The 23,790-nt window shown below is 34.9% G+C and overlaps 2 protein-coding genes and 1 pseudogene across 22 annotated transcripts in view; 2 read left to right on the top strand and 1 right to left on the bottom strand.

Moving 5' to 3' along the window:
* MARCHF7 (membrane associated ring-CH-type finger 7) overlaps positions 1–22,179 on the top strand; it is a 52,561-nt gene extending 30,382 nt beyond the window's left edge. For 9 of the 21 annotated variants that reach the window (XM_069495548.1, XM_069496408.1, XM_069495910.1 and 6 more), the window contains 6 exons: positions 910–2,014; positions 4,911–5,080; positions 11,810–11,919; positions 14,656–14,769; positions 16,390–16,438; positions 18,995–22,179. In XM_069495548.1, the coding sequence (XP_069351649.1) occupies positions 910–2,014; positions 4,911–5,080; positions 11,810–11,919; positions 14,656–14,769; positions 16,390–16,438; positions 18,995–19,053 (1,607 nt within the window). In that variant the 3' untranslated portion in view covers positions 19,054–22,179. Of the gene's footprint in view, positions 1–909; positions 2,015–4,910; positions 5,081–11,809; positions 11,943–14,655; positions 14,770–16,389; positions 16,439–18,606; positions 18,632–18,994 lie in introns of all 21 variants that reach the window. The other 12 variants (XM_069496074.1, XM_069495462.1, XM_069496577.1 and 9 more) reach the window with 6 other exon arrangements.
* On the top strand, positions 3,858–3,957 carry LOC138387902 (U6 spliceosomal RNA; annotated as a pseudogene).
* A 68-nt stretch (positions 22,180–22,247) lies between the features above and the next one.
* CD302 (CD302 molecule) overlaps positions 22,248–23,790 on the bottom strand; it is a 31,662-nt gene continuing 30,119 nt past the window's right edge. Inside the window, exon 6 of the mRNA XM_069495123.1 lies at positions 22,248–23,564. Coding sequence (XP_069351224.1) covers positions 23,362–23,564 — 203 coding nt within the window. The 3' untranslated portion in view covers positions 22,248–23,361. The remainder of the gene's footprint in view (positions 23,565–23,790) is intronic.

Here is a 23,790-nt window from a genome sequence, read left to right as displayed (position 1 = left end):
CAGGGATAAGAACCACTGCTATTTAACTTGAAGGATAAAAGGTTGGAGAGATTTTTAGCTGTTAGCAAGGTTTGTCATAAAATTACAAATGACTTTTTTATTTATTGCACAGAGTATGAAAAATCTTCACAACAGTTTTCCTACGATGATTTTGCTTTTAATTAAGTGTCATTCACATTGTTATTTGGCCTATTTAAAATATTCAGTTTAGTTTACTAGTTATTCTTCTACCATATCAATTAATTAATTAATTTATTTATTTATTTATTTTTTTTGAGACAGAGTCTGGCTCTGTTGCCCGGGCTAGAGTGCCGTGGCGTCAGCCTAGTTCACAGCAACCTCAAGCTCCTGGGCTCAAGCAATCCTCCTGCCTCAGCCTCCTGAGTAGCTGGGACTACAAGCATGTGCCACCATGCCCAGCTAATTTTTTTCTGTATATATATTTTTAGTTGTCCAGATAATTTCTTTCTATTTTTAGTAGAGATGGGGTCTCGCTCTTGCTCAGGCTGGTCTTGAACTCCTGACCTTGAGCGATCCTCCCGCCTCGACCTTCCAGAGTGCTAGGATTACAGGCGTGAGCCACCACACCTGGCCATCAATTAATTTCTGATTAATAAATTCAACTGTTTTACGTTTATCGACTGTTTGCATTTTGTAAGCTCATAACACATTTCTTTCTTTTGTATTTGTAAAGTTGACTTTACACACCAGTACTAGATTTTACCAAAAGGAACATAAAGAGAAATATTTGTGTGTTTTCTATAATAATAGTTAAGATCTGTAGTTATAATATAGCAGTATTCAGTTTGAATACATTGTTTGATTTTAGCAGTGATTAGTTAAATGCAAATTTAACAATGTTCAGATTATTTCATGTAATTGATTACCTTTCCTTCTTTTCAAAAATAGATGTTCAAGACAGAGTTCCTTCTTCATATTCACAGGGAGCAAGACCAAAAGATAACTCAGTGAGCACTTTACAATTGAATACATCATCCACAAACCACCATTTGCCTTCTGAACATCAGACTATACCAAGTTCTAGGGACTCCAGCAGAAATTCTTTAAGATCAAATTTTTCTTCAAGAGAATCAGAATCTCCCCGAAGCAGTACACAGCCTGGATTGTCTTATGTTTCAAGTAGAGATGAAACCCCAACTGTAAGCAATTCAGAAAGAGTTGTTTCATCTCAAAGATCATTTCAAGAATCTTCTGATAATGAAGGTAGGCGAACAACCAGGAGATTGCTGTCACGTATAGCTTCTAGCATGTCATCTACTTTTTTTTCACGAAGATCTAGTCAGGATTCCTTGAATACAAGATCACTGAGTTCTGAAAATTCTTACATTTCTCCGAGAATCTTGACAGCTTCACAGTCTCGTAGTAATGCAACATCAACTTCTGAAGTTCCTGATAATAGGGCATCTGAAGCTTCTCAGGGATTTCGATTTCTTAGGCGAAGATGGGGTTTGTCATCTCTTAGCCAAAATCATAGCTCTGAGTCAGATTCAGAAAATTTTAACCAAGAATCTGAAGGTAGAAATACAGGACCATGGTTATCTTCTTCACTTAGAAATAGGTGCACACCTTTGTTTTCTAGAAGGAGGCGAGAGGGAAGAGATGAATCTTCAAGGATACCTACCTCTGATTTACCAGCTAGATCTCATATTTTTAGAAGAGAACCAAATGAAGTGGTTCACCTTGAAGCACAGAGTGATCCCCTTGGGGCAGCTGGCAACAGACCACAAGCATCTGCAGCATCGAGCAGTGCCACAGCAGGTGGCTCCACATCAGATTCAGCTCAAGGTGGAAGAAATGCAGGAATAGCAGGGATTCTTCCTGGTTCCTTATTCCGATTTGCAGTCCCCCCAACACTAGGAAGTAATTTGACCGACAACGTCATGATCACTGTAGATATTATTCCTTCAGGTTGGAATTCAACTGATGGAAAAAGTGATAAAACTAAAAGTGCACCTTCAAGAGATCCAGAAAGACTGCAGAAAATAAAAGAGAGGTAAATTTGAATACCTGTGTTAAACATATAAAGTAAGGGCAGCTTAGAGAAAGAACTTATTTCTAAATTGGCTTCTCATAAAATTGGTATCTGAAATTTCTTTTAACGTTTGTATCCATTAAATGTTAGTGTCTCAAAGGTAAATAGATGAGAATAAATAATTGAGGGTAGGCGCTGGGGATGTGAATTGCATCAAAAAATAATCAAAAGTTTGTTTTTTTTTTTTAACCAACGTCGGCTACAGATGCATGTGATGACAATTATCTCTTACCCTATTCTTTTCTTACTATTCTTTGGTAGACTACCTAATTGGAATTGATAAGAGGAAGCAAGTAATAATGGATTACCACTAAATCTGTTTTAGTCTTTACTACGGTGATTTATTTACCATTTATTTGTATTCCTCACCTCAAATCTTTTTTTGGAATAAAGTAAAATCAGATGTACAAATTTTTATTTTGTTTTTGAAGTCCAAATGTGTACTGAATATTCTTTATATATTAGGATTATTTAACAGAAATACCAGTTTAAATTCAGGGCATAGGGTTTTTTTGTGTGTTTGTTTTTTGTTTTTTTGAGACAGAGTCTCCCTCTGTTGCCCAGGCTAGAGTGCCGTGGTGTCAAGCTCACAGCAACCTCAAACTCCTGGCATTAAGCAATCCTTCTGCCTCAGCCTCCCGAGTAGCTGGGACTACAGGCATGTGCCACCACGTGTGGCTAATTTTTTTCCATATATATTTTTAGCTGTCCAGATAATTTCTATTTTTAGTAGAGATGGGGTCTCGCTCTTGCTCAGGCTGGTCTTTAACTCCCGACCTCGAGCGATCCTTCCGCCTCAGCCTCCCAGAGTGCTAGGATTACAAGTATGAGCCACCACGCCTGGCCACATAGAATTTTTTAATACAAATTTTTTGTAGAGTTGAACATTGCTTAAAATTCACTCGTAAGAGTGAAAAGATTTTGTTTATCAGAGATTTCATTCCCAACTTTACTAATAATTTTGTCATCTTAGTCTAGTTAATTAGTATAAAAATAGATTTTATGATAAAATAGGATAGAGTACTACATACAAAGTATACTTGTAGGAAGAAAAGACTTATAGAAAGCCATAGTTGTGGGTTTGGGTTTTTTTTTTTCTTTTTTTATAAAGGCCTAGTGTGTTAAAATTGTTGGGAAGCACAGTTGTTATTGTAGGGTTTTTTTTTGTTTTGTTTTTTGTTATTTGGTACTTTAACAAGAAAATACTTTCTAACTTCTGGTAATAAAGGAAACCTTGCACACTTTCTGAGATGTTGGGCACTGGGCTACCATACTCCCATTTTTCCTTTTATTGGACAGATCTTACGTGTGGCCATTATCTCCCTGCTTTTAAATTTGCTATTTTTCATTTCTTGTAGAAAGAGATTTACTCTACCCTGGTAATGTTAGCTTTAATGTTTGCTTATTATAGCAATTTCCTCTGATTGCAAGCTGTCTGCTAAAGAATGCAGTAACTATTATATTTTTGGTCCTCAAAGGTTAGGTTAATTTGAGTGTAGTAATGTAAACAGAGGGCAAAACAACTGTTTAGTGATCTTATGAGAGAAAAAATTAAGCCAGCCGCCACCCTATCTGGTTAGTTTTTAAAGCAGCATTTGTTGGTTATTTTGCCAGAGAGAGAAGTGAGAGCATGTGTGTTCGTGTGTTCCTTTGTTGTATATTGCCTCATACTTGAAGATTTTAAGACATTCTATAACTAAATTAATAAGGGAATAAAAATTTGAACCTAGCAAGTAAAAAAATAGTGGAAGCTATGAAGGGAATAAGGTTAGATTTAAAGATAAAACATAAATACCATGTTTATGTGCTCGCTTTGGCAGCACATATACTAAAATTGGAACGATACAGAGAAGATTAGCATGGCTCCTGCAAAAAAAAAACAAAAAAAAAAATACCATGTTTTCAGCCTTTCAAAGTATTTGTGCTTGAGGCCATGTCTCTGATTAAGCTAGGGCATGAAAGTTTCCTGGGAGTTGTATGTCTGTTCATCTCTTTCCACAAATCTTTTGCTAAGTTCATTTAGAAATCCATATGATCCAGGTTGTATTTCAGTAACAGTTCAGCATTATCAGTTTATTGAGTACCCCTTTCATGCCAGCAGTGGACTAATGCAATAGAGATTTTAACAATTACTTTGCTTATTATGTAACTATTATTCTTTGTTTAAATTAAGTAGTACATGATGATGATTGCCTGTTAAATGGAGGACGAAGGTCAATGGAAACTGTTCCACACTTTAAAAGCCTACCCTTATAGAAATCAGGATGGTTTATTAAGATTGCTGGGGGTGGGAGGAGTGGAGAATTTTAAAATCTACTTTTAAATTTTTTACTGTAATAGAATATAAAAAGTTTATCAGTTTAAACATGTGGTTCTGATAACACATAAATGAGAAACCACAAGGCAGTATGTGTTTAATTCATTGAAATAATCTTAAAATTTTGGGGGAGGTAAGGGACAAAAGTGAATTTCTAAGTACATTATATTAGACTTGATGTAGTCTGGGATACTGCAGAAATTAAAATCTCTTAGTGGTACTTCCGAAGCCGTTGTGAATAATATGAATCTTAAACTGTGCTACCAAAGACAAAATTACTTAAATCATTTGAAGATAAACGATAAGCTGTCCTATTTTATTTACCTTTAAAAGGCTTATAATTTTTATTCTAAATGAAATGGTTTTCCATGGTGGTTACTGTTTATTATTACTTTTTTGTTGTTACTGTTTGCTTTTTTCCACCCAGAGAAAGCATGAGTAGAAATAGTAAAAAAGAGATTATTTGTGATGTATGATTGGAAATGACCAACTAGGATGAGTTATGATAACTCTTTTTGGGAAATGTGCTTTCTTTTGCAGCCTCCTTTTAGAGGACTCTGAAGAAGAAGAAGGTGACTTATGTAGAATTTGTCAGATGGCAGCTGCATCATCATCTAATTTGCTAATAGAGCCATGCAAGTGCACAGGAAGTTTGCAGTATGTCCACCAAGAGTGTATGAAAAAGTGGCTACAGGCCAAAATTAACTCTGGTAAGATTTACCCTTTTGTGTATTTTGTTTTCAGCATTTTTCCAAGAGATGCATGTATGTATGCATTTTGGTGAATAAATTTATAATTTTATTATTGAATTTAGGCTCTTATCAAAAGTATCATTTTTGAAATCTCAACAAAAGCATAAAGAATATTAGTCTTGCTTCATAAATTTAATTTGTAATGTTTCTTATATTTCATTTTCAAACAAACGATTTACTTCTTAATATGTGTATAATGCAACTGTAATTTGTGATCACTGGTAACCCTTACATCATATACTTTGAAATCAAGGAAATACACTCATCATTTACTAGCTATGTGTCCCTGAGAAAAATTTAACTGTTTCTAATGCTCTTGTGTCACTTAAAAAATTATTTTGTTCATTGAGTGCCTGTGATAGAGCCAGGCCTGTAATAGAGTGCCTGTAATAACCCACATGTGGGTTATACAGTGGTAAACAAGACTGACAAGGGACCTGCTTCTGTGGTGGTGGTATTGGGCGTTAAGGGACGTCCTTTCTGAGGCGAGAACATTTAAATTTAGTGCTGAGCTATTCCAGAAAGAGGGGAAGAGCATTCTAGCAGAGAGAACAGCCACTACAAAGACTTTTAAGATGGGAATCAACTTTGGTGTATTTGAGGAGCTGGATGATCTACAGTGTGGTGTATAATTAGTGTTTTGGAGGCAGTGTGATACAATTGAAATGAGAGAGATTAACAGATGCTAGGTAATGTAAGACTTTTTTTAAATCTTTGGTTGTTTTTAAAATTTTTAAATTTTTAATTATGGGTACATAAGAGTTGCATATATTTATTTTTATTTATTTATTTATTTTTCCCTCAATTTGTGGGAGCTCAAGGAGTTGTGTATATTTATAGGGTACATGTGATGTTTTGATACAGGCATGCAATGTATAATGATCAAATCAGGGTAATTGGGGTCATGCAAGACTTTTAAAGCAAAGGTCCAAAGCTTAGATTTTTGTTTAAGTATCATGGGAAGCCCCTGAGGGGGAGAGGAATTAAATGATCTTATTTATGTATGGCTGCTATGTGGAGAATGGATTTTAGGGGCACAAGAGTGGATACAGGGAGACCAATCTGGAGTTTTTTAAAAGTAGTACTTGCTAGAGTTGGTGGTGGCTCACATGTAGTAGTGGTGGTGATGATGATGATGATAGAAATGGATAGAATCTGGTATGTTTTAGAAGGGGATTATGTAAGACTTGCCATAGATTCTATGTGATAGAATAAAGGAGAAAGAAAAATAAGAGAAGCTCATATTTCTGCTTGGAGCCACTAAGTGAATGGTGGTGCCTTTTACTGAACTAATGGAAGCTGGAAAGGGTTCAAGAGTTCTGTTTTGGACATATATTTGAACTGCTTATTAGCTAACCATGTGGAAATGTCAAGTAGGCAGTTAGTTAGACAAGCCTGGCATTTCAGGAGAAACACGGAAAGTTATGGTTTTGGGAATTATGAGCACATAAGTAACATTTGAAGCTTTGAGATTAAATAAGGTCAACTGGAAAAGGGCAAATATCAAAGAATCGGACACAGGACAGAGCCCTGGGCATCCAGATGTTTAGTGAGAGTGGAGAAAGAGCTTTGAAGAAGCAGCCTCCAGTCAGGTAGGAAGAAATCCAAGAAAATACGGTGTGCAAGCCAAAAGAAAAAAGTGTTTTAAGGAGGGTGTGATCAATCCTGTACTGCTGAGGGGTCAAGTGGGATGAGAACAAAGAAATGACAGTTGGTTTTGATAGCATAGAATGTGCTTGGTGGCTTCAGTCTCTGTGCAGTAGTGAGTTCCTAAGCCTGATTTGACTGGACTGAGGACAGAAAAATGGATAAGAAGGGAAAGATAGCAATATAGATTCTTCCTGCCACAAATTTACTGTCAAGGAGATTGGAAATATTGGGCAGGAATTAGAGTTATATGAAGTCATGGGAAATGTTTTATTTTGAGGTAGGAGATTTTAGGGCTTGTTACTTGCAGAGATTGAGTGGAGAGAGAAAAAATTACAAAAAGGAGAAGAAAGAAGATGGGGATCCAGAGCACAAGTTAAGGGGTTAGCTTTAATAGGAGAAAGGATATTTTATCTCCAGAAGGCTAGTGTAGATATGAGTATTGATCAGTTTGTTGCTTTGGTGGGAAGATGCATGATTTTCTATATAATTGCTTCTGTTTTCTTAGAAAGTTAAAGTCTTTAACTCTGATTAGGGGACAGGTTAGGAGGTTTTGAAGTGTGGGTGAAATAGCATTCTAGGGATGTATAGTAGGATTTCCAGGCAGTATAAAGTGAGACAAATATACTACATTTCTTACAAAGCAATTTTCCAATGCTTGGATACAGACATGGATAGAGTTCAATGATGTTGGTTCCTTTGCCAGGCAAATAATGATGAAGGAAGTTAAGGGTATTTGTAAGGACATAATTGTGGTGATCGTGGGAATTAAGACCAGAATGTAAGTAAGGACATTAGAAAGTGGATAGTGAGAAGAAGTGGTAGAGTCAGTGTCTTTGAGTCTAATTGACATTGAAGAGAATTGCCAGAGTAAGCTGGAATGATAAGATGTTGTAGGTACATAGGGCCAGATGCGGTGGCATGTGCTTGTAATCCCAGCTACTCAGGAGGCTGAGGCTGAATGATAGGTTGAGTCCAGGAATTTGAGACCCTGCTGAGAAACACAGTGAGATTCCATTTCCACAGGAAAAAAAGAAAGAAAGAAATTTTAGGTATACAGGAGGAGAGGATACTTAAAATATAGATTTAGTGGTGAATTTTAGTGGCAAGGTCAAGGGTATGACCTTAGAGTGGATGGATGAGTAGGGGAAAAGTAATATTGGATGTTGAGCAAGGAAGCAAGGATGTTGAGAAAGTAAGAATTCAGAGTCAATGGTATATGTGGAAGTTGAAATTACCAAAAAGTGGGCCAGGTGTGGTGGCTCTTGCCTATAATCCTAGCACTTTATGGGAGGCTGAGGTGGGAGGATCAGTAGAGGCCAGGACTTCGAGACCAGCCCGAAATGTAGCGAGACACCTGTCTCTACAAAAGAATAAAAAAAGTAGTGGACGTCCCAGTGAGGTGGTGCACACCTATGGTCCTAGCTACTTAGAAGACTGAGGCAGGGCAATCTCTTAAGCCCAGGAATTCAAGGTTGCAATGAGCTATGATGACACCACTGCACTCCACCCTGGGCAACAGAGCAAAAACCTTGTTTCAAAAAAAGAAAGAAAGAAATAAATGACCAAAAAGTAAGTTGGTGAAGACAGAAAGCCGCCAGGTACTAAAGTCATTAATGAATGAGAGTGGAATTAAGATTTGAAAACAGCAATGGGTTTGTTAGATGGGGAGTGGGGACCATCAAAAAATACCTTTGCTTCTTGGTCCTGAGTTACAAGGGGCTGTTGGGAAAAATTACTGTAGAAGAGTATTAATAGATACAGGTATTAGTCAGGGAGCACTGTGGTTCAGGCATGAAGGTAAAGAGATCATTCACAAAAAACGTTAGTTATTAGAGGAATTTACTGATGTTAGTGAGTACCAGAGGGCACAGTGGCAGCAGTTAGGAGGGTAAAAAAAAAAAGGTGGGAAATTAGATTAATAAATAAATGTACATAATTGTGTGAGATTAAAGGACTGACAGCTTGGTGACATAGGCAGATACGTTGGCACTGATTTTAATTTTCATAATCTGTTGGAGAAATTGGGTAACTGTTCAAGCTGGAATTTATGGGGCTGCTGGGAAACTTTTTTCCTGCAGCTCCCAGTAATGTGGTAGTCAAGGGGAGAAGCAAAGGCCCACCTTGGGGCACGAGGGGTGAAGCTCTATCTTTATTCTAAGATAGTCTGAGCCCAAGGCTCAGAGACATGCCATCTTACCTGTAACAACCTCTTCTCTCAGCTGTGTGGTGTTTTGGTAGCTCACAAGCACTGCCTTGGGGTGTTAATGCTTAAGTGAAAGATTGGGGTATTATAATTCACTGCCCTGAGGTGATATAAGGATTAGATGAGAGATTACACAAAAAGTGTTTACCAAAGGTCTTGATCCTTAGTAAGGGCTCAGAAGTACCAAAATGAAGAACAACAATTCGACTCAACCTCTGATACACTGGCAATCGGATAGTTGAGTATGGGGAAAAACAGATTAATACAGTTTATTTTTTAAGAACATTAGCTTTTTGGAATTAGACAAGCCTAGATTAGAGTATTGGCTCCAACGCTTAGCTAGCTATATAGGCCCTTGAGTATGTTTCTTAACATTGGTTCTCAACCCTGGTTGCTGCTTCAAATCACCCACTGATGTTAATAAAAACAAAGATGATTCAGATCCACTCCTAAAGATTCTTCAGTAGAACTGGGGTTGGGCCTCAGTTCCATCATGAGTAAAATTGAGTAATACCACAGAGTTGTTGCGAATATCCAATGTGATAATGTTTATAGTTTCACACTATACCAGTTACATGGTAAGTACTCAATTACATGGGAGTTATTTTTATAAAGTTATAATAAGTACTTTTAAAGATAATGAGTAACTGAATATATAGATTTAAACAACTGAACCTTCCTGATAAATATTCAAACAGCTACTATATATGGATTGCTAAACTCTAAAGTTTATATGAATTTTATTCATAGAAAGACGAATAAAAAAGTTGTACAAGTTTAGGCAAATGTAGTTAGGGCCTCTTGAATGAGGTGAAGTATAATGGAAAGAATCCTGATTAAGGAATGTAGGAATAAATAGGTTGCTGCCAACAGTGTATGGCCTTTGTGAATGACTTTTAGTAAGTAGTATACCACAGAAGAGAAAAATGAAGCCCTAAGATATAATAGAATTTGTACTAAATGATCTCTTAGGATTATTATACTTTTCCTACTTCTGAATCAGAGAATAGTTTTATGAAATGTCTAGTAAAGCCTTTTAAAATACATTTCTCATTTTATTTTCCATCAGGTCATAACACACTTATCCTGAATTTAGTTCAGTGTAATAGTATTTTTAATAATTAAGAAATGCATTTTAACATCTTCATGTATGTTAGACTCCAAAAAGGCAGGCCAGGTGCAGTAGCTAATGCCTGTAATCCTAGCACTCTGGAAGGCCAAGGCGGGAAGATCACTTGAGGCCAGGAGTTCAAGACCAGCCTGAGCAAGAGTGAGACCTGGTCTCTACAAAAAATAAAAAAAATTAGCCAGGCACACCTGTAGCCCCAGTTACTTGAGGCTGAGGCAGGAGGATTGCTTGAGCGCAGGAGTTTGAGGTTGCAGTGGCTTATAATGACATCACTGCACTGTAACCAGGGTGACAGAGCTAGACCCTGTCTCAAAAGCAAAACAAAACAGAAAAGTAGGTTTTATTCATATCCTTGAAATATGGTAAAAACTTGATGTAATTTGACTGCCACTCATTTTGAAGCAGCATAGACAACATAACTTCGTCAGATCAGCGCTCGCTTTCTTTTCAGCTGTTTTCTAAAAGATGTGCTTGTGTTACTACTGCTGTGAGAGTTTTATGAGTTCTTTGAAGACAGGAGCTACCACTTTTTACGGAATTGCTAGAACCTCTGATTATTGCTTGGTACATTATAGTCATTCAACAAATACAAATGTCAGTTGAACTGAATTTAAACCTCTACTCTTATATAACTTCCTCTAATCTTTAAGACATTTTTCAGTTTGAAGCCTTGTCTAAAAGTGAACACAACAAGAAAGGGAGAAAAGCTACATGTTTAATTAGACAAGGCTACTGGCTACTAAGTTGGAGCCAAAAGCTTACGAGTAATCAAATGTTAAATGCTTATGGAAAGGAGGTCTTTTTCTTAAAAAAAAAAAAAACTATGGTAAAATAGATGTTACATAAAATTTGCCATTGTGACCATTTTTAAGTATACAATTCAGTACGCTTAGAGTGTTGTGCAACAATCATCACCACTATTTATTTCTCATACTTTCTCATCATCCCAGACAGAAACTCTGTACCCATTAAGCAGTAACTCCCCACTCTACTCCCTCCAGTCCTGGTAACTTCCGATCTACTTTCTTGCCTCTCTGAATTTACCTATTCCAGATATTTCAGAATAAGTAAAATCATGAAATATTTGTCCTTTTGTGTCTGCCTTATTTCACTTAGCATGGTGTTTTCAAGGTTCATCCGTGTTGCAGCTGAGAGGAGCTGTTTTTATTTGGACAATGATGGCTTCCTTTTTTTCCCCTCCTACACAGTAGGGTAGGCACATTCCTTGGATTCCAATAGGTCATATATATACACACACACACACACACACACACACTCACATGCTGTCATATCAAAGATACTAGCCTAGATATGTAACTAGTTGTTTGAGATGTTAAATCATTAAACGTTGTTTTCATGGCATCATGCCAAGGTACTTGAGGAAATAGGAAGTACAGATAACATTCCACTGCCTCTGTCAGCTTTTGAGGATCAAGGATGTATGAGTATCTGGGAGGAAAAAACAACAGTGATACCTAAATAATGGGTGGAGGCTTAAATAAATACCATAGGGCAGGATCTGACATGCAAGTTGAGTATTATGTATTCTAATTTTAGAGGACATTACTGGTTTATTGCAGAAGTATAATATTTTCTTCTCCTTTCCTTTAAGATTTTTTTTCTTTTAAGCTTAAAACTTGTGAGGAAAAATGTTTTGTGAAGGCATTATAAAAGTAAGCTTTACTTGTAATTTAATTCTTATCAGGTTCTTCATTAGAGGCTGTAACCACCTGTGAACTGTGTAAAGAGAAGTTGCAGCTTAACCTGGAGGATTTTGATATTCATGAACTACATAGAGCTCATGCAAATGAACAAGTTAGTATATTTTGCCTAATTTGGTAAGTGTCTATTCTGTGCTTAAAGGACAGCTCTTGAAGAAAAGATTAAATCATGGTCAGAAACTCTGCGTTAAAATAATAGTAATATTCTTAACATAGTTTTCTGTTACTGCATTAGGTGTTATCATTTCATAATTTTTCTTTATTTTTTCCTTAACTTTTTGTAAGTGAAAGACAAGTCACAAGTTTTAAATTTATTCAGATAAAATTTTTCATGTTTCCTAAATAAACCTGAAAATAATTAGGAAAGTGGTCCCAAAGTAGGCATGCCAATCCAGAGTTGTCTTATTTACCCAGTCTTATTTACCCAGAGTTGTAAGTTTTTGAGATGCTTAAATGATACAGTTAGAATGAAGAGCTCAATATTTTCCCCCATTTTCCCTACTGAAGGAAAATTTGGGGTGGGGAGGGAAGATAGATAAGCAGATTACAAGGGTGACTGTAGAGTCAAACTATTCAAGCATACTTGTTAGCATATTTATTATAAAAAGAGATGATGGCAAGGAAATGCATGAAATACTTGAAAACCACTTTTTAAATAAAGGGCTAATTGACTCCCCCCACCCCTCTTTTTAAATATAAAGTGAGGTTCACAAAACATGAAAACCATTTTAAAGTGAAGAATTCAGTGGTGGTAGTATATTCACTATTTTTTATAACTACCATCTCTTTTCAGTTCCAAAACATTTTCATCACTCCAAAAGGAAATCCCTGTACCCTTTAAGTAGTTGGCCTCCATTTCATCCTTTTCCCAGTGCCTGGCACCCACCAATCTAGGTTCTGTTTTATGAATTTACCTATTCTGGGTATTTCATATAAATGGAATCATACAACATGTGATCTTTTGTGAACAGCTTTTATTTTTAAAATGTGGTAATAGTGGATACTCTTTGAAAATCTGATTAAAACTATGTACACTCCTTAAAATACAGACACAAATTTTGTGTATAATTTAAGGGATCCCATATCCCTTGAAGCTAATTGCTTAGATCCAGGTTAAGAATCCCTGATCTAAAAAACGAAACATTAAGCAGTTGATGTAGCACAGCTCCTACTCTAATACCAATTATGTTTTAGTCTCTAATGAGCTAGTTGTTTAAAAGGAAAATCACTTTCAGCAAGGAAATTAAATCCCCAAGGAGTCTTTGTAGAGAGCCGAGCACTGGTATTTTAAAGAGCAGAGGAAAGGGTATGTAAAAGTTAAATAGTGCAGAAATAAGTAAATAAATAGATAGATATTCTTCTCAAAAACGAGAGTAGGTTTTAGGAGGATTGTCTTGCCATTTTCCTTCTCTGGATGCTCCATCATGTTTCTCAAAGGCAGTTCTTTGACTTTTCAATTCAGCCAGCAATGTCTTTATTTTTCTCTGAGCATTTTAATGACTCACATTCTTCAATAATTTAGAAGTGTTAGGAAATATTAGGTGGAGTCATTGTACTAAACAATGATAGCCTTGATTAAGCTTCCTGGCTTTAACTTGTTTGTTCTGTGTGAATAATGGATTCTACTGGCCTGACTACTACCCTCATTTTAAGTGATTAATACTACTACCCTCATTATCCAGTGACTTCATCTTTTCCAAGGTGATAATCATTTAAAACTTTTTGAAGTTTTCTTGGATATATGACTTCCATTTAAGTTAAAAATAAGCAAAATAAGGCTGGGCCCGGTGGCTCACACCTGTAATCCTAGCACTTTGGGAGGCTGAGGCAGGAGGATTGCTTGAGGCCAGGAGATAGAGACCAGCCAGAGCAAGAGTGAGACTCCATCTTTACAAACAAACAAACAAACAAAAAATTAGCCAGGCATGGTGGTGTTTGCTTGCAGTCCCAGCTACTCCAGAGGCTGAGGGGAGCACAGGAGTTTGAGGTTGCAGTGAGCTATGCTGACGCCACTGTACTCTATCCTGGGCAACAAAGCGAAACTCTGCCAAACAGACTAACAAATAAATACATACATACTGAAGCATTAATTTCAAATCTCTTGAATACTCAGTAGAATCTGGTAACCAGTTACTTGCTAAAGTTGATACTGAGAACATCCAGTTCTTAACTTTAGATGAGTTAATTGCTCAAAAAAGATGCAATTTATAGGGCTTTCACTAGGTGTAAAAATTACAGGACTTACTAGATTTTTAATAACACTATATTTATGACTTGTATTAATATCTTTAAAAAAACAGGACAGTTTTGAACCAAAGAACTCTGTTTTTACCAACTACAATTTCTCTGTGAATGATACAAGTTATTCCGTTACCTTTAGTCATTATTTACTGTTACCTTTAAGTTCATTGTATTACACACAAAAAACTTTAGCTATCATAGTAGATTTTAGGTGTGGTAGTATATTGGTTTAGCTATAGATAAAATGGTATGTTTTAAGTAAATAACATTTGAGCTTTATAGAAAACCAGACCATTCATTGATTTGAAATTTCTACTTTTATACAAATCATTACATAAAGGAAGACTATGTGAGAATAAAAAGGATGTTTATACCTATTTGGACTCATCACATGGCCTTAGTAAAATTTTATGAAATTATGAAGGACAGGGCAATCTTTTATTTCTTGTTTTCATTGTATCCCCTGCTAGGAACTGCATGTGAGTACATTTCCTCTAGTTTTTCAATATACTGTGAATATTGATCTTGATTCTACTAATTTTTCATTCTCCATATTTTTCCTTTTCTCCTGTTTGCTTCCCTGTTGAAGGCTGAGTATGAGTTTATCAGCTCTGGTCTCTACCTAGTTGTGTTACTGCACTTGTGCGAACAAAGCTTTTCTGATATGATGGGAAATACAAATGAACCAAGCACACGTGTCCGAGTAAGTAATATTGGAGTGGGGGAGAGGGAGGGTGTGACACCAGCAAGTGTTTGCCTTGGAAAGCAGATTGTTTCGTATGTTCACATCCTATTTCCTTTGGGGTGGTCTTATTTTAAAATGTTTCTTATAAAAATAAAGATATTATAGATTTAATGGTAATTGCTGTCTTCCTTCTACAACAAGCAGACTGATTTTCTCATAAAGCTATTTTAGAGAAGTAATTTTCTAGCTCTTGAAGGTAATTGGAATATATTTCAGTGAAAAATAGGGACAGAATTGGTAACACCAAGGGAAAATGGTCTTTTTAATTAACAAAAAAGAACCACCCTCAGTATAACTTGGAAACCTGAAATCGAACTCCAAAAGCCAAAAGAGTATGGGAAATTAACTTCAATTTTTTTGTTACTGTTCTGTAAAAGATTACCAGTATACTAAATTTTAAGTGTCCATATCCCAAACTATTTACGGTATGGACTAGTTGGTGTTTATTATGTACACTATTAACCATAATACAATATTTAGGCTGGCTGTTTGTTAGATTTAGATATTTGTAAGTAAATGATGCTGTTTGCCTCAGTGTAACCAGAGGAAACTTTATACTCTGCTGCCTTGGCCATTTTGTGTATCAGGGGCTAGGTTCTGTATATGTCTTTCATTATTGTAGCATTCTGAACACTTAATGTCTTGAAATGTGTTCATAAATACATCCTTCAAACCATTTTTTATATAAATGTTCACTTTGATAAAGATTTAGTAGCATTCATGTTAAGGTGTAATGTTTTTATTTTGAAAATTATCAAATAACTGTAATTCAATGTATATAATACTTCTTCTAACTTAGTAAAATATTTTTCTATATTTTATCATGTGGACATTATCCCAGTGAGCCAGTTGACAGATTATTATCATTGAAAGAAAAGAGAACAAACTATTAACATTTGAATTTGAACAAAGTTTCTAAGTGTACTTTAGAAATCATAAGCTCCTAACTTTAGTTAATGCTGTGAAATGATTTCTAAAAAGGTGTCTTAACTCTTCAGAGTGAATAAAGCATATAAGGTGTTTTGAATTCATGTGTTTGCAAATGTTAATATTAAGAAGTTCCAAAGTGGAACATTCCAGAGTGTTGGATGACTTTCCCAATAGCAAGTCATTTTTAGGACTTTTTAAATTATAGAACTAAATGTATGCTTTTAAAACTATCAAATTCAGGGAGGAAAATAGTGATTCTTGGGAGTATTTTTTTTTTTTTTAGTTGACCATTAACATTGAATTCATTTGTATTCAAATTACAAGGGTTTTCTGTTTTTTTCTCCCCTCTATTTAATAATTTTTAAAAGTGTTATACAAGAAGACACTACCATTGGATAAAATTATTTTATTGTATCTATTCCAATTTCAAGAAACTGGTTTCTACATGATTAATAATGATTATATAAAACATTTTAAAAATAATACCCTTAAGCTTGTACTTTTTGATGTGGGGGGAGAAAGACCCCTATTTAAAGGTTTAAAATGATGTTTGACTTTTTAAATAGAAATGAATCTCCTATACTGATTCTCTCTTTAGATCCATTTGCAACATTTAAACTACTGTATTTCTTTCTGCATTGTTTCTAGTTTATTAACCTTGCAAGAACTCTTCAGGCACATATGGAAGATCTCGAAAGTAGGTGGAATTTCCCCTCCCCAGATTTGTTGAATTTACTTTTGCAAATTAAACCCACAGAACAAAACCTTAAGTATATACTCTTTTCTACCAAATTACAGCTTCCTGTAAAGCTTAATAATACCAAAGTGATTGATTTGGGAAAATATGGGATGGGCAAGTGACAGTTTTTTAAAAGCATATTATTATAAATTACTTTAGGGTATAGAGGGATGTAATTTTAACCATCAGCATGTTACTTTTATTTTAAATAAAAGCTTATTTTTGATCACTTTGATTTTAGCACTTGTAATCTGAAAGAAGACATAAATCTTAAGTACTAATTAAACCACATTTCTTAATCTGTTAGAATTTTTTTCTTTTGGTAAGAAATTTTACTTGTTATTCAACTTTGATAGTTCATAAAAGGTTTTCCCTGGGCTTATATATGGTTCCAGGATAATAGGGGAAATAGAGTCCTAATCTGAGTCTGTAACAGAACACAGAGGGGGATTTTTGCTCCTTGTTCAGGTCCTCAAGGGCCTTTAATAGGTAGCCAGCTCTGCCAGCTGCTCCAGTCTCTTAAGGTGATGTTCCAGAATTAGGACTTCTGCCTGAGCTGTATGTGAAGGCACTGAATGCCCAAATCTTTACAGGCGTCTGCATAGCCTGCCCTCTTCTCAAAATCCTATAACTTCATACTAGGTAGGCATACGTATTGGTAGCTCTGGAGCTACTCTTGGGAATCCAAGAGTACCCCCACTTAACCCCTATTTTACTTTTTCATCCAAAGCAACAAGTTCCCCATTTCAGTACACTCAAGTGTTTTTAAATATATATTCTCCAATTGATTACTTTCTATACTCATCTTCAAAATATTTGGAATATCTGAAGTGTGCATAACATTTTACCTTTAGAGAAAGCTCAGCATCTTTTGAAATAAGATTTAAAGACTTAGTCCTCTTAAGAACCTTTTAATTCCTTGAATAGTCTAAGACAGATTTTTCATGTTAAGTCTGTACTAGTTTTAAGTTTTAAAAGGGTTTGAGATAAGACAACACATTTTCACAGTTTTAATTAGTACTTGCGAAGATAAAGGAGTCAGTGGGAATTTACTTGGTGTAAAAATTTTTTTCCTTTATGCTTTCTTCGTTCAGATGCCTTATGTTGGCTAATACAAAGGTCTCTTTTTTGGCTGTTATTTTGAAAATTATAATTTATACTTTATCCAATGTGATAGTAATTTGTTTGAATGTACATTTTCTCCAGATTTATTGTTTTTTAAAAACTAATATTCTAATTTAGACTTTAGTTTCTTTAATAGCAGTCTCTACTCCCAATCTGTGAGAGGAATATAAGATGGAGGTGAAATATACCAAACTCAGTTGAGCATGAAAGATGTGGGGGCTACAAGTTAAACCCTAAGTACCAGAGTATTAATATATTCTGAAATTGGTTCTGACTGAATTTTCCTCTACTGTGGAGTTAACCAAATGGAAAATATTAATAAAAGAAGTTCCCTATAAAAGCTGTTATTTTTTAGTTTGATATTTCTCCATGATATAGCATGGAACTTAATGATAGAGTTTATATCAGTCATGGGCTAGGTGTATGCCTGGTATTATTTATTGAATAAGGATTTTATCTATAAGTATTGCATACTTTTTCTGTGCTTTGATCTAGGTTTATTCCATTTGCAGGATGCTCTTAAATTGTCCAGTATTAATATAAGAGATTACATTAAACCTTTCTGCCCTTGATAATGGGGGGGATGCTAGTTAGATGTTTGTTAGTGAGCTTTCATCATTTTCCTTCACTTGCAAAGCAGTTCACAAAATACATAGTTTTATACTTATTATATCCAGTTTTATACTTTTATCCTTCCTAAAGACATTTCAGGATCCCTTTATATTAACTCTTGAACCACTAATGACTCTTCAATAAACTGAGGTCAGACATGTTTCAAAAGTGATAAGTTTCTGACAGTGTGGAGACATGGGATTAAAACCATAGGTTTTTACTGAATCCAATTACCTTAACTTAGGCTGTGTCTATATGAAGCTTTTTGACATATTAGAGCCTTATCTTGGCATTGTATAGACATAGCTTTATGTAATTGAAAGAACACCCATAACCTATTATTCTATGTACATTTTTTTTCATTCTCATCGGATGCATCAAACATGCAGCGGTAATAAGCCAGATTCTACTCAGGTGTGTGAGAGCACTTGCCTTAAATTCACTTTTTCTCTAGTGTATATATCATTAGCTACTATGAACACAGATTGATCTCAGAAACGTTTTAGAAGGTGCTATTGAGCCACATTTTTAAACATTTTCATTTTTATAAAAACTATGTAACATCACAAAAAGATATGGGGGTGGGGGCATTGTGGATGGGAATCACCCATGGTCAAACCACCCTAACCCTGTCATGACAACTTATCATTTTGATCAAACAGTATACTAAATTGGGATTTTTGTTTTACAAGTCATTGCTGTTCTGGCTTCATATTTACACCTCCCATTCTTATCCCCTTTAAAATCATTCTTGATCATCCTGTTTTCTTTCAACAGCTTCAGAGGATGATTCCGAAGAAGATGGAGACCATAACAGAACATTTGATATTGCCTAACTTCATATAAGACAAATGGATGATCTGTGAACAAGTGTTATATTAAAACTGGCAATTAAGTATGAATTAATTTTGTGGGGGAATGCCTATTAAATACATTGACTATCTTATATATAAAATGAATATATACATACACATGTATGCATGTATATATATATTCATTCTGAAGTGTTGCTGAATTAAGATTCTACTGCTGGACCTTTTAACATGGCCAGCACATCTGATGTTTATAAACTGGTAATCAAAAGTATTTTTCTTCTAGGTGAGTGGGAAAGTATTATCCTTGTTTTAAATATCTAAGCAATGCCCATCAACTTTTTGTGTTCTGATTACTGTAGTCATATTTATAAAAAAAAAGGTTCGTGTTTTAGTCTTCTTGCTTAGTGAGAAAAGTGGGACAAAATATGCTTTTGAAATAAAATGCCAAATGGCACTTAATTATTTTTCTTTCTAAAATGCCTTAAGTTGCAGTCTCATTTTGATAATCATTTGTCTCCAGTGTTTAAAAATAGAAAAGAATGGGGAGAAGGTTATGAAGAGCATTCACTATATAAAGTTTCCAAATTTAATTTGAATTCTGAATTCACTTACAATAAAACTAATTTTTAAAAAGTATACAAATATAAAATATATAAATGATGGATAAGTTTTTGTATTGATTTGCAAAACAGATTATATTTGATAGGCCATAGTATGCAGATATTCCTTTTGGGAATATTACAGCTATAAATTATATCAGAATTTGCCAGTCAAATGCTATTTGGTTAAAAAAAAATTATTGCAAGCTCAAGTTAATGGAATATTTTTAAATCCCACATTCAAAGTTTAAAAACACTGGTTTTCAATGTGTTTTTTAGTGTTGTCACTTTATAGATAAATATGATATAAATAACCTGTTTGGATCTCGGTCGTTTTTAACTGTTCCTTGGTAATTTTGAGCATTTGTTTGGTGACTTATTAATATTTTTCACTACCTTTGGAGAAGAGATTAACATTATCTATTCACCATGAATGGGTCTACACTGTGGTCATGAGTTGCGTATACTTCCATAACACTGTATTTTTCTTTTGTCAGCACCCTTGGGTACACTTCAAAACACCTTCAGTTGGCTTCAGGTTGAAGTCTCATGTTATGGCAACAAACTCCTTTTTCAGAACCTAAATAGAAACCATGTGATTCCTCAAATGTGAATGAATAATTTGCCCACACAAAGTCAGTTTGTTGGTCTTATGTAAAACATTGGCGTGAAATAAAGTGCATACTGATTGATTTATTTTACAGTTTGAAATGTTTCCTTTTAAACTGGTGCTCAAAGACGACTTCAAACCTTATAACCAAGAATTTTATTAAAATTTCAAATCCCATTTCATACAATAATATAAGTGCTTCTAAAACATTTGCTCAACTCTTGCCTATTATCTTTGCATCGTCTTTCTTAAAGCAAAAATAACAAAATTTAAGGATGCTAGTTTCAATATATTCTGTGGGTCCTTAGGGATGTTCTGAATGTGACATATTTATATACTTTTAATAAAATTCAGCATGACAGATGTCTCCTTTTAAAATTTTAACTGAATGGTAGAAAACATTCCATTGGTGTGCATAGAACTTACGTATAGTTTTGTCATTAAATGATAAATGACAGTGGTAACAGTGGCTTGAGCCTTATAGTATTCTTATAGTTCTTCAGTACCACTTGGCATTTAAATATTCTCAAATTAGCTTTTGATTATCATGTAAATGTGACACTAAAAGAGTAAGAGGGAATAAGAGAAAAGGTTAGCATTGGTTATCAGTTGTAAACACTGAACAAAATTTCTGTAAAGAGACCACATACCAATAAGTACAAAGAATGCAAATTCTTAAGAAAAATAGTTGAGCTGGATGCAGTGGTTCACCCCTATGATCCTAGCAATTTAGTAGGCCAAGGGAAGATTGCTTGAGCCCAGGAGCTCGAGATTAACTTGGGCAATATAGCAAGACCCCATCTTTACAGACAAAAATAAAAATTTTAAAAAGGTAGTTGAAAATGTTATTCTCTCTAAACAGCCGCCAAGTGAAGAATTATGTTATTAATAGCTAGAACTAAGATGTTGAAGAAAGCAATTTCTGCATTCTGAGTGTAGTAATAAACAAGTCTGCATATATGATCCAATTATCTGTTGACCAATGAATAAAGGCCTGTTACCGATGTTCTGATAAAGAAAATTAAAATTTAGCACTTCATTACCTGGGGGCTCTAGACCTACTGAATGAAATCAAATGTTAAAAATTAAATCACAGTTTAAAATAACTATTTTTGAAGTGCAATAGGTAGAAATTGTCAAAATGTACACAGGAAAATTAGTTGTATGGGAGTGTCAAGTGGAAAAGGAGATTCAAGAGCAACACTATCCAGTAAAACTTCTGCAGTGGAAATGTTCTGTAACATATGCTGTCCGGTATGGTGGCCACCAACCACGTGTGATTTGAGCACTTGACTATGTGGCTGATAGAACTGAGGAACTGAACTTTAAACTATGTTATGTGGCCAGTGGCTAATTGGACATTGTAGTTCTAAGATTTGAGATAGTTTTAGGGAAGTGATAAGATTGGTCTTAGTTCTTAAAGGAGTGGTAGAATTTGGGTAGGAAAAGCAGGAAGGAATTCCAAGCTAATGTTGACTATTAACAGTATTAATAGCCTATCAGTAATAAATATCTTAATCACTATACAAAATCTCACACAGCAGAACTCTTAACACTTGTAGTACCACATGGCCACACTGTTCATAGTTTTCTGTCACCATTTTGTAGTTATTCGTGTCTCATTAACAACAGTGCCATTAATTGTTGATTCGGGGTGTTTTTGATTCAAGGTGGTCAGTGAACACAAATGGCACAAGGTGGGGCTTTGTTGCCATTGGTCAAGCTAGAGAAATAGTGCATCTCCCCATAATAATTCCTCATAAGATAATTGATGGGGTTTGGAAGAGAGATTACTTTCTTTAAGCTTTCAGGTTCCTAGATAGAGTCAATATGCAGTCATGGGCCAAATAATGATGTTTCAGTCATTGATGGTCCATATCTGACAGTGGTCCCGTAAGATTAATACCATATTTTTAGTGTACCTTTTCTGTTTAGATACACAAACAGTATTTGGTACAGTAACATGGTGTACAGGTTTGTGGCCTAGGAGCAATAGGCTACTAGGGTGTAGTGGGCTGTACACTCCAGGTTTGTATAAGTGCACTCTGATGTTGAGCTGACAAAATCGCCTCAAGACTACATTTCTCAGAATGTATCCCCATCATTAAGTGATGCATGACTGTACTTTTATATGAAGTCTACATTCTTTATCTTTTCTAATATTGTTTTTGAGCTATAGGTGCTGAACAAAATCACTTGTTTTAGCTTTTTCATTTTTTACTCTCAAAATGAATTTCACCTTTGTCTTATAATGTACAGTCAACGTAATGAAACCTGTGAATTGTCATCACTGCAATTGTACTTAGCATTTTTCTTCACTCTTTGCTTACAGTGTTCATGTTTCTTATTGAAGAAAAAAAATTTATAAATCTTGGGGGTGGGGGGAATGTGAGATATCTTACAAGAAAAGGTATGGTGTCAGGAGAAAAAAATCCCTAAGGAGGCACTATTACATAAGTGCTAACCTCGTTGCCAGCTTTATCCATGCCTTCCTGGACACGGCTATAATTTTTTGTTTCAGCAAATTTAGAAACTTTTATTAAAACTTCAGTCATTTGTGATCAGTGTTTGTGGTCCAAAATGTGTCTAAAAGTAATGAAACTAAAATTATGTGGCATATGGGGTGTAAATTTTTCTTCTAAATCATAAAGGAAGATACAAATTCTAGAGGAATTATCAGCCAATGCAACCAGCACTAAGGATATTTAAATGTATAGGATCTATTTTAAAAATCAGGCTTTATTCTCCATACCATGTTTACTAATAAAGGCATCAACTAAAGTGGTTCAATTAAATGGAAGGGAAAGAGCAGGTGAGACAAGTAGGCTGGGTTTTTATTTTTATCTGCTTTACTTCTTGGGCTTTAAGCTTTCCTTCATTCAAGAGAAAGGCTCTGAATTTGCTGAGGTGGTTAAAACCACTAAATTACACATAACAATCATTCCTTGTCTAAAACCTATTTTTGTATGATGAACTTTAGGATTAATTTTTGTCAATCAGTGAGCACTGAAATTAGGAATACCATAAAAGCTATAATTTCAATGTCAAGTTTTATATTCTAATATTACCCTGGGATCTCTGTCAAGGCATTTGAAGTCTTAGTCTCAGATTACCAAAAATTTAGTCAAGTTGAACAGCATATTCATTTTCTTCAGCAACTACCAAAACGCAGTCATCATTATAAGGTGATTGGGGTGCAGTTGAAAAAATTGTAGTGAAACCAGAATCAGAATTTCTTTTGTACAGGAACCAAATGATTGCTCCCAAAACTGTCAAAATTACTGTGCTAGCAACCACCAAAGCTGATATTAAAATGTGGTTATCTGAAAAGGAAAAGACAAAAGAATATATTTGGGAAATTAGGGTACACAAATTGCAAGTATTGCATCTTGGGGGACATAACTGGTTTAATCATGTATATATTTATTCAGAATTTCCCACACTGATATGAAAAACAATTACAGATTACTATAAAGATTTATGTTCCTTAACTTGAAAAATAGCCATACTTCAAAGTTTCAAGTACATTTTTCAGTTCTCCACTCTTCT

The sequence above is a fragment of the Eulemur rufifrons genome, chromosome 1 (assembly GCF_041146395.1).
Source record: "Eulemur rufifrons isolate Redbay chromosome 1, OSU_ERuf_1, whole genome shotgun sequence".
NCBI classification, from domain to species: Eukaryota; Metazoa; Chordata; class Mammalia; order Primates; family Lemuridae; genus Eulemur; species Eulemur rufifrons.
The sequence above is the reverse complement of the archived record's forward strand: the minus strand, read 5'-3'. Positions and strand labels throughout refer to the sequence as shown.